Raw genomic sequence first — 10,643 nt, forward strand, 5'->3', positions numbered from 1 at the left:
GCTCGATCCCCAGCCTTGGTCTGGGTAATGCAGGAGGCCACTAATCAATATGTCTCTCTCACATCGATATTTCTCTCTCTGTCTTTCCCCCTCCCTTCTACTCTCTAAAAATCAATGGAAAAATATCTTTGAGTGAGGATTAACAAAAAGAATTAGTATAAATGTTTAAATGTACAAAATAGCCAAGACAATTTTGAAATGAGACTAATCCTATGTAATAAAACCCCAATACGCAAATCGAATGAACGGTGGAATGACTGGTCCCTATGACATGCACTGACCACCAGGGGGCATACGCTCAATGCAAGAGCTGCCCAATGGTGGTCAGCGTGCTCCCAGGGGGTGTGCCACTCAGCCAGAAGCCAGGCTTACGGCTGGCGAGCGCAGTGGCGGTGGTGGGAGCCTCTCCCGCCTCAGAGGCAGAGCTAAAAATGTCACTCAGTTGGTCATCCCCCAAGGGCTCCCGGACTGCAAGAGGGTGCAAGCCGGGCTGAGGGATCCCCCCTCCCCCAGTGCATGAATTTCATGAACCAGGCCTCTAGTATATTATAAAGCAATAGTAATTTAGGCAATACTTTGATTTCTGTGGATTTGTTCAGAAAAGACAAATCAACAGATTAGAAAAGCGTAGTTTCCCCTAAAAAGAACTATCCATTCAGAATTCGCTGTCCAGAGGAATGACCCTTCAGGAATGAAGAGGAAGTCAAGATCTCCCATGGAGGAAAACTAAGAGAATTTGTCACCAGCAGACCTAAAGCAGAGGCTAAAGGAGGTTCTCCAAGCATAAAAGCAATAGCAAAAGAAGGAATCTTGGGGCATCAGACAGAAATAAAGAAAGAGCGAGGGCAAGAATACAAGTCTGGTTTAGAACAGGGCAATAGCGTGTGCAGTGAGCAGGGGTGTGGGCAGGGTGCACGGCCTCCACGCCTATCGGCTCCATTGACATATAGTGTCCCAATGCCCGTGACACAGCACCTTTTGGATCTGAAATGTACCGGTACTCAGCAAGATTCCAAGTGAGGACGAGCTTCCGGAAGCAGCCGCCCAGCCTGGGACTACATTCTAAACCTTCTCCATAGGCCGTGTGCTCTTTCAGGACCAAGGCTCCACCCTTTCTTCCACTACCTGCTTCCTGGGTGCGGAGGACGCTGAGGTTCTAGGGGACACTGGACACCTAAGAGAGAGGTGATGCTGACTAGGACTTGGGGCTCTGGACTGGAATGTGCCTGAGGAACCAACCTTTATTGTGCCAAGACGTGGAAATTGTGGGTGTACTTGCTACTGCAGCTTGAGTTTCCTTTGACTTGATGTCTTTGCAGAATTATATGACTTTTCCACTTAATAGCTAATATTTAAATCTCAAATAATTTTATTTTTATATAATTTGCTGAGCAAATGTCTAATATGAGTCTCTTGATGCAATTTATCTTATTTAAATACTAGCATGATTTTTATGATTATGTCATGTGCTTGAGCACATGTGCTCCAGTTGATTGTTCGAGGTATTTTGTGACAGTCACTGGAGGAACACACAGAGATGCCGAGATGCGGGACTCGGAGCAGCTCCGGGGCGGGAACGAACTCTCCAGTCTGCAATAAACAATGGCCTCCAACAAGACTGCATCACAAAACGTGGGAAAGAAGCAGGACGGAAAGAGTAACGTCGGCGAGGCAGAGCCTGAGAGTTTGTAGTGGAAAGAGTGTTGGAGCAATGCGTAACGAATGGGAAGGTGTATTTCCTGAATCGGAGGGAGCCACAGGAGCTGGCAATACTTGTGATCCTGGAGAAAATGTAGGATGTCCAGAGTTAACTGAAGCATTTCTTAATTCTCAAAAAGCTGGCAAAGAAAAAGATGGTACAAAAAGAAAGTATTTATCTGCAGGAAGTCGATGCGTGGGTGCAAGGAGCTGGGGAAGGGAGCCATGGGAGTGACAACGGAGGGGTTGGGGTTTCTTTTTGGGGTGAGAAAAATGTTCTAAAAATGATTGTGCTGAGAGTCGCACAACTAAAAACCACTGAACTGCACACTTTAATTTAGTGTTATATTTTTGAACTGACATTTTAAAGGGGTGGATACTGTGTATGTAAATTTTATCTTAATTTTTAAATAATGTAAAAAAAATAGACGACTAAAGGAGCACCGGGGGAGCTACCTGGCAGGGGAGAGACCATGATCAGAAGGTGGTTCTCCCAGGGCGAAGCTTGTCCCTTGCGGTCCAGATGTGCTGACTCCTGCCATTTCCCCGTGGGAAGCGTGACTGATCATTTGTGGCGGGGGGGGGGGGGGGGGGGGGGGGGACGACTGCGTTCGCACTCTCCCTGAAAAAGAAATACCACTGGGAGAAAAAGCAGAAGGAAGCTTTAGCTCTGGGAGCAGGAAGAGCGAAGAGGAAATGACATTACAGGTCCCAGGGCTGTTGGGAGAGGAGGAAAATCGGGGACTCTGCAGGGTGGGCACGGCGGGACGAGGCAGGAGGTGTCAGGGCACCATGAGGAGGAGCCCGCAGGGAAGGTGGCTGGGCCCGCGGTGGGGTGGGGCCGGGGGGAGGGGGGGCAGGGAGGAGCCTTTGCCACCCTGCTGGCCGCAGGCCAATCTGGCAGGAAGCCATGGGTCAGCAGGCCGGCCCAGGGGACGATGGGCCGCTGCTAGGTTTCACTTTCCTAGAAGTCCGAGATTTAGAGGTTGTGGAGATGAGGTCACTGGATCAAAGCACACGGAGGGCGGAGGGCGTGTGCAATGAACCACTACAGGGAAGATCGTATGCTGAGTAAAAGGAAAGCAAAAGTGCGCAGAGGACCGACTGTCAGCAGGAGGCCGCCTGGGCTGTGTCCAGGACACCCAGCGGGGCTTTCCTGCAGACGGAGAAAAATCCCCTTGTCCAGGGGACTGCAGAGCTGGCTTCCTGTTAGCCACCTGGGGTGTGGGGAATAACAAGCCCGCCCCAGGGGACCGGGGTCACTGTGCCCCCTGTCCCCCTGCGCACACACACGCACACACACACACACACACACACACACACACCTCCCGCTGGTAAGCTGTTCAGGAGATGCCACTCAGAGCTCACAGCCAAGGCAGGGGACAGGAGGGTCGTTCCTGAGCCCAGACGCAGGGTGCGGAGAAGGAGGCGCTGTCCCACCCGCCATGGGCCTGCACTCCAAACCTGGCCCTCTCTGCCAGCTCGCCTGCTCCCCGACCCCTTCCTTTGAAAGAGGAGGAGGGAGGGCCCCTGTGCCCCTGGAGGAGGTGCCTCTGGGCCTCTGGTGTAGCCGCCCTCACTCTGGCTCAGGTCTGCATGGACTGGGTGGGCCACGGCAGACGGTCACAGTTCCATCTCATAACCAGGAAAACAGGCCCAGAGACTGTGCTGACTTACCCAGGGCCATTCGGCAGCCCTCAGGTTGGATGTGTATGCAGATCACCAGATAGATCACACCTCTTCCCATCCCCCCACAGTTCCCAACAAAAAGGAGCCAAATTGGACATAGAGTGGTTTCAGTGAAAGGGTGGACAGTGAGAGCCTTCCCAGGCCCCCTCCTGGGCCCCAGCCATCTTTCTGGCTTCCTCTCCAGGACCCTCCTAAATCCCTCTGCTCCCCGTGGGTCCTGCTGGCCAAAGAGAGCATCAACTACATTTTGCTCCTCACCTGTCCCATCAAAGGGTATGTGGCCCTGGGGTTGGCCCCCCCAGGAGCCCTGAGCTCCCTGAAAGGGAGAGGCCGGGGCTGGCCTCTTGCCACAGCCTCCCTTGAATTTAATCGGTGGTGGATGCAGCCAGCGGGGCAGGATGGGGAGAAACCAGTTGAGATAAATGGGAAACAACCCATGTGCCTGTGGCTGCCAACAGAGATGGTCTGACCTGGGTGGCGGGCACAAAATGCAGTGTACACATCACACACTAAACCAGTGCACATTGAACCCTATATGATCCTGTTAGCCAACGTCACCCAACGTCTAATTTAAACAAGAGAAAGAAACGGCCTGCTGCAACCTGTGCTGTGGGCATACGGGGGACAGAAACCGTGGGCGATGGATGCCGTGGGCGATGGGTGCTGTGGGGCGATGGGCACTGTGGAGCGATGGGCCCTGTGGAGCGATGGGCCCTGTGGAGCGATGGGCTCTGTGGAGCGATGGGCGCTGTGGAGCGATGGGCGATGTGGAGCGATGGGCCCTGTGGAGCGATGGGCTCTGTGGAGCGATGGGCGCTGTGGAGCGATGGGCGATGTGGAGCGATGGGCGCTGTGGAGCGATGGGCCCTGTGGAGCGATGGGCCCTGTGGAGCGATGGGCTCTGTGGAGCGATGGGCCCTGTGGAGCGATGGGCCCTGTGGAGCGATGGGCGCTGTGGAGCGATGGGCGATGTGGAGCGATGGGCGATGTGGAGCGATGGGCGATGTGGAGCGATGGGCCCTGTGGAGCGATGGGCCCTGTGGAGCGATGGGCGCTGTGGAGCGATGGGCGATGTGGAGCGATGGGCGATGTGGAGCGATGGGCGATGTGGAGCGATGGGCCCTGTGGAGCGATGGGCCCTGTGGAGCGATGGGCCCTGTGGAGCGATGGGCGATGTGGAGCGATGGGCCCTGTGGAGCGATGGGCCCTGTGGAGCGATGGGCGATGTGGAGCGATGGGCCCTGTGGAGCGATGGGCGCTGTGGAGCGATGGGCCCTGTGGAGCGATGGGCGCTGTGGAGCGATGGGCCCTGTGGAGCGATGGGCGCTGTGGAGCGATGGGCCCTGTGGAGCGATGGGCCCTGTGGAGCGATGGGCCCTGTGGAGCGATGGGCGATGTGGAGCAATGGGCCCTGTGGAGCGATGGGCCCTGTGGAGCGATGGGCGCTGTGGAGCGATGGGCCCTGTGGAGCGATGGGCGCTGTGGAGCGATGGGCGATGTGGAGCGATGGGCCCTGTGGAGCGATGGGCGCTGTGGAGCGATGGGCGATGTGGAGCGATGAGCCCTGTGGAGCGATGGGCCCTGTGGAGCGATGGGCCCTGTGGAGCGATGGGCGCTGTGGAGCGATGGGCCCTGTGGAGCGATGGGCGCTGTGGAGCGATGGGCGATGTGGAGCGATGGGCCCTGTGGAGCGATGGGCGCTGTGGAGCGATGGGCGATGTGGAGCGATGAGCCCTGTGGAGCGATGGGCTCTGTGGAGCGATGGGCTCTGTGGAGCGATGGGCGCTGTGGAGCGATGGGCGATGTTGAGCGATGGGCCCTGTGGAGCGATGGGCCCTGTGGAGCGATGGGCTCTGTGGAGCGATAGGCCCTGTGGAGCGATGGGCTCTGTGGAGCGATGGGCCCTGTGGAGCGATGGGCCCTGTGGAGCGATGGGCCCTGTGGAGCGATGGGCGCTGTGGAGCGATGGGCCCTGTGGAGCGATGGGCGCTGTGGAGCGATGGGCGATGTGGAGCGATGGGCCCTGTGGAGCGATGGGCCCTGTGGAGCGATGGGCGCTGTGGAGCGATGGGCGATGTGGAGCGATGGGCCCTGTGGAGCGATGGGCGCTGTGGAGCGATGGGCCCTGTGGAGCGATGGGCCCTGTGGAGCGATGGGCGCTGTGGAGCGATGGGCCCTGTGGAGCGATGGGCCCTGTGGAGCGATGGGCCCTGTGGAGCGATGGGCGCTGTGGAGCGATGGGCCCTGTGGAGCGATGGGCCCTGTGGAGCGATGGGCGATGTGGAGCGATGGGCCCTGTGGAGCGATGGGCGCTGTGGAGCGATGGGCCCTGTGGAGCGATGGGCCCTGTGGAGCGATGGGCCCTGTGGAGCGATGGGCCCTGTGGAGCGATGGGCCCTGTGGAGCGATGGGCGCTGTGGAGCGATGGGCCCTGTGGAGCGATGGGCCCTGTGGAGCGATGGGCGCTGTGGAGCGATGGGCCCTGTGGAGCGATGGGCCCTGTGGAGCGATGGGCGCTGTGGAGCGATGGGCCCTGTGGAGCGATGGGCCCTGTGGAGCGATGGGCGCTGTGGAGCGATGGGCCCTGTGGAGCGATGGGCCCTGTGGAGCGATGGGCGCTGTGGAGCGATGGGCGATGTGGAGCGATGGGCCCTGTGGAGCGATGGGCGCTGTGGAGCGATGGGCGATGTGGAGCGATGAGCCCTGTGGAGCGATGGGCTCTGTGGAGCGATGGGCGCTGTGGAGTGATGGGCGATGTGGAGCGATGGGCCCTGTGGAGCGATGGGCCCTGTGGAGCGATGGGCTCTGTGGAGCGATGGGCTCTGTGGAGCGATGGGCCCTGTGGAGCGATGGGCCCTGTGGAGCGATGGGCGCTGTGGAGCAATGGGCCCTGTGGAGCGATGGGCGCTGTGGAGCGATGGGCCCTGTGGAGCGATGGGCCCTGTGGAGCGATGGGCCCTGTGGAGCGATGGGCGCTGTGGAGCGATGGGCGATGTGGAGCGATGGGCCCTGTGGAGCGATGGGCGCTGTGGAGCGATGGGCCCTGTGGAGCGATGGGCGCTGTGGAGCGATGGGCCCTGTGGAGCGATGGGCCCTGTGGAGCGATGGGCCCTGTGGAGCGATGGGCTCTGTGGAGCGATGGGCCCTGTGGAGCGATGGGCCCTGTGGAGCGATGGGCCCTGTGGAGCGATGGGCGCTGTGGAGCGATGGGCTCTGTGGAGCGATGGGCGCTGTGGAGCGATGGGCTCTGTGGAGCGATGGGCGCTGTGGAGCGATGGGCCCTGTGGAGCGATGGGCGCTGTGGAGCGATGGGCGCTGTGGGGCGACGGGCACTGTGGGGCGATGGGCAATGTGGGGCCATGGGCACTGTGGGGCGATGGGCAATGTGTGGCGATGGGCGCTGTGGAGCGATGGGCGCTGTGGAGCGATGGGCAATGTGGGGCGATGGGCAATGTGGGGCGATGGTCACTGTGGGGCGATGGGCACTGTGGGGCGATGGGCGCTGTGGGGCGATGGGCGCTGTGGGGCGATGGGCGCTCTGCGGTCGATGGGCGCTCTGCGGTCGATGGGCAATATGGGGCCACGGGCAATGTGGGGCGATGGACGCTGTGGGGCGATGGGCCCTGTGGAGCGATGGGCCCTGTGGAGCGATTTGCGCTGTGGAGCAATTTGCGCTGTGGAGCGATTTGCGCTGTGGAGCGATGGGCCCTGCGGAGCGACAGGGAGCGATGGGCGCTGTAGAGCGATGGGCAATATGGGGCGATGGGCACTGTGGGGCATTGGGCAATATGGGGCGATGGACGCTGTGGGGCATTGGGCAATATGGGGCGATGGACGCTGTGTTGCGATGGGCAATATGGGGCGGTGGGCACTGTGGGGCGATGGGCAATATGGGGCAATGGGCACTGTGGGGCGTTGGGCAATATGGGGCGATGGACGCTGTGGGGCTATGGATGCTGTGGGGCGATGGATGCTGTGGGGCGATGGGCAATATGGGGCGATGGACGCTGTGGGGTGATGGGCAATATGGGGCGATGGACGCTGTGGGGCGATGGACGCTGTGGGGCGATGGGCAATATGGGGCGATGGACGCTGTGGGGCGATGGACGCTGTGGGGCGATGGGCAATGTGGGGCAATGGGCAATATGGGCCGATGGGCACTGTGGGGCGATGGGCAATATGGGGCGATGGGCAATATGGGGCGATGGGCAATATGGGGTGATGGACGCTGTGGGGCGATGGGCAATATGGGGCGATGGACGCTGTGGGGCAATGGCAATATGGGGCAATGGGCACTGTGGGGCGATGGACGCTGTGGGGCGATGGGCAATGTGGGGCAATGGGCAATATGGGCCGATGGGCACTGTGGGGCGATGGGCACTATGGGGCGATGGACGCTGTGGGGCGATGGGCAATGTGGGGCAATGGGCAATATGGGCCGATGGGCACTCTGGGGCGATGGGCAATATGGGGCGATGGACGCTGTGGGGCGATGGGCAATATGGGGCGATGGACGCTGTGGGGCGATGGGCAATATGGGGTGATGGACGCTGTGGGGCGATGGGCAATATGGGGCGATGGACGCTGTGGGGCGATGGGCAATATGGGGTGATGGACGCTGTGGGGCGATGGGCAATATGGGGCGATGGGCACTGTGGGGCGATGGGCAATGGGCACTGTGGGGCGATGGGCACTGTGGGGCGATGGGCAATGTGGGGCAATGGGCAATATGGGCCGATGGGCAATATGGGGTGATGGGCAATATGGGGCAATGGGCACTGTGGGGCGATGGGCACTGTGGGGCGATGGGCAATGTGGGGCAATGGGCAATATGGGCCGATGGGCAATATGGGGTGATGGGCAATATGGGGCAATGGGCACTGTGGGGCGATGGGCAATGGGCACTGTGGGGCGATGGGCAATATGGGGCGATGGGCACTGTGGGGCGATGGGCAATGTGGGTCGATGGGCACTGTGGGGCGATGGACACCGTGCGGCGGTGGGCGGGCCACTCCTGTGGGTGGAGGATGCCATGCCGGTGCTGGGACTTGAGGCCACATCAGCCAGCCAGTCCCATCTACTGCCATCCTGTGGGCTCCTTTCCTCCAGCTCCTTTTCTTCCCCTCCCTGTCATCTCGGTGTCCTCACATGGCCCTCCCTCTGTGTGCCTGAGTCCTGATCTCCTCTTGTAGGACCCAGTCAGATTAGATCAGTGCCCGCCCTAGTGACCTCATTTTACCTTAATTCCCTCTTTAGAGGTCCATCCCCCAATACAGTCACATCTATATACATAAAAGGCTAAGATGCAAAGTGCCCCCTTGGGAGTCTGACCAGGAGACAGGTTGACCAGTTGCTATGACATGCACTGGCCACCAGGGGACAGACTCTGACCAGTAGGTTAGCTTGCTGCTGGAGTCCAGCTGATCGTGACTGAATGAGAAGGGCCGGACATGCCCTGGAGCCCTCCCTCATCCCTGCCCAGCTCCAGTTGTGCACGTTGGGGTCCCTCAGCCTGGTCTACACCCTCTCAAAATCCAGGACCCCTCAGGGGATGTCAGAGAGCCAGTTTCGGCCTGACGGTGGAATGACCAGTTGCTATGACACACACTGACCACCAGGGGACAGACGCTCAACGCAGGAGCTGCCCCCGGTGGTCAGTGTGCTCCCACAGGGGAGCACTGCTCAGCCAGAAGCTGGGCTCCTGGCTGGTGAGCGTAGTGGTGGTGGCGAGAGCACTAGGGATGTCTGACTGATGGCTTAGGCTCCTTCCCAGACCGCGAGAGGGCGCATGCCGGGCTGAGGGACGCCCCCCGCCCCCAAATGCACAAATTTTGTGCATGGAGCCTCTAGTTTACTATAAAAGCAACAGCATGGGAGAATCTCAAAATAATGCTGTTGAGGGAAAGGAGACAGGCAAACATTTCTAGAAAATGAAATAAATCTGTGAGTGGTGGGTAGGGCAAGAGGAACCTTTTGGGAGTAACTGTTATGCTCATGATCCTGACTGTAATCGTTTTGCAGGCGTAATGTAAATCCAAATCTGTCAAATTGTAACCAGTTAAATATGTGCAGCATATTGTACGTCAGTTATACCACAAAGCTGTTTTCACAAACCCAGCAATGAGAAGTCCTCCCCTGAGGGGAAGCTGCAGCCGGGCGGGAATGAGCCCTGGACCACTCCCAGGCCGCGGCCAGCCCAGAACGCCAGTCCCTGCACTGCACTGCCACCTGCTGGCAGAGCCGAAGCCATTGCATGCTGGGCAGGCACTGCCCTGGGGGCACCTCCTGAAGGACCTTGGACGCTGCTGCCCCAACCAGATGCCGCGAAGGCTGCAGCCGGGTAGGCAGCTGGGGCTGATGGGGACTGGGGAGCCTGGGGCAGCCTGGGGCAGCCACTGTTCAGCTCCACACGCTTACTAGAACCAGGGCCCGTCGTTGCCACACTTATTTCTTTTAAAAAAGCTGGAAATCTAGGTTTATATCAGAACCCTCCAATGTTTAATGGTAAACTTGTTGCTGGCTGGGCCACATTCGAACACGTCGGGCCAGAATCAGCCTGGGGGTGACCAGTTGGCAGCCTCTGTGCCAACACGTTGCATTTTCTTCGCAGGAGCCAGCGCTGGGGCCGGAGGCCCGGCTCACTCTCCTTGCTAACAGGAGGGCCGGGGCACAGAAGTCTACCCAAGGAGGGAGACGACAGGTTAGGAGGCCCGTTTGTCCCCGAGGCTGTGCCGCCGTTATCTGTCCTTCCTGCATTTTTTGGAAGAAAAATTATTCCATTTGATCACCTAAGAGGGTAAGAAGGAAAATTTCTCCTCCCCTATACAGTAAAGTGCTAATTCCACCCAAGAGAAACCATCTTAGTCCGGATTAATGGAGAAAGCTCTGCCTCAACCCTTCGCCCGCTCAAGTTGCCCACAGTACGGCCTGCCTCACACAACGGTGTCTTCAGGTCACCACTGGAGGGAGAGCAGGCACTGACGACGCGCGGCCTCTGTCCGGGCGCAAGTCCCAGCGCCCAGCCTTTGCCCTGAGGCCCCTGTTCGTGTTTCAGCTCAGAGCTTTATGCAGTCAGCAAACTGAATTCGCCTGTTTCCAGGGCCCTGTCTCTGTTCACCAGCCAACCTAGAGCTGAGCTGACATTTCTACAACCACCCACAGCACAGCTGTCTGCCCTTCGTGGGGACAGGCAGCAGGGGGCGCCATGCGGGGGTCAGGCACATACTGACCCTCACACAGGCCGGCCTGGGAGTGGG

General features: G+C 59.3%; 1 protein-coding gene across 1 annotated transcript; it reads right to left on the bottom strand.

The window, feature by feature from the left end:
- Window positions 1-7,334: 7,334 nt before the first annotated feature.
- On the bottom strand, window positions 7,335-8,474 carry LOC132213924 (uncharacterized). Its single transcript, XM_059660800.1, has one exon. It carries the CDS (start codon window positions 8,472-8,474, stop codon window positions 7,335-7,337), a length of 1,140 nt encoding a protein of 379 aa, XP_059516783.1.
- Between the last annotated feature and the right edge of the window lie 2,169 nt (window positions 8,475-10,643).

The sequence above is a fragment of the Myotis daubentonii genome, chromosome 12 (genome assembly GCF_963259705.1).
Source record: "Myotis daubentonii chromosome 12, mMyoDau2.1, whole genome shotgun sequence".
Taxonomy (NCBI): domain Eukaryota; kingdom Metazoa; phylum Chordata; class Mammalia; order Chiroptera; family Vespertilionidae; genus Myotis; species Myotis daubentonii.

Excerpts from the sequence above, each read along its gene's own strand:
- LOC132213924 (XM_059660800.1), bottom strand. The coding sequence starts at position 8,474 with ATGGCAGTAGATGGGACTGGCTGGCTGATGTGGCCTCAAGTCCCAGCA.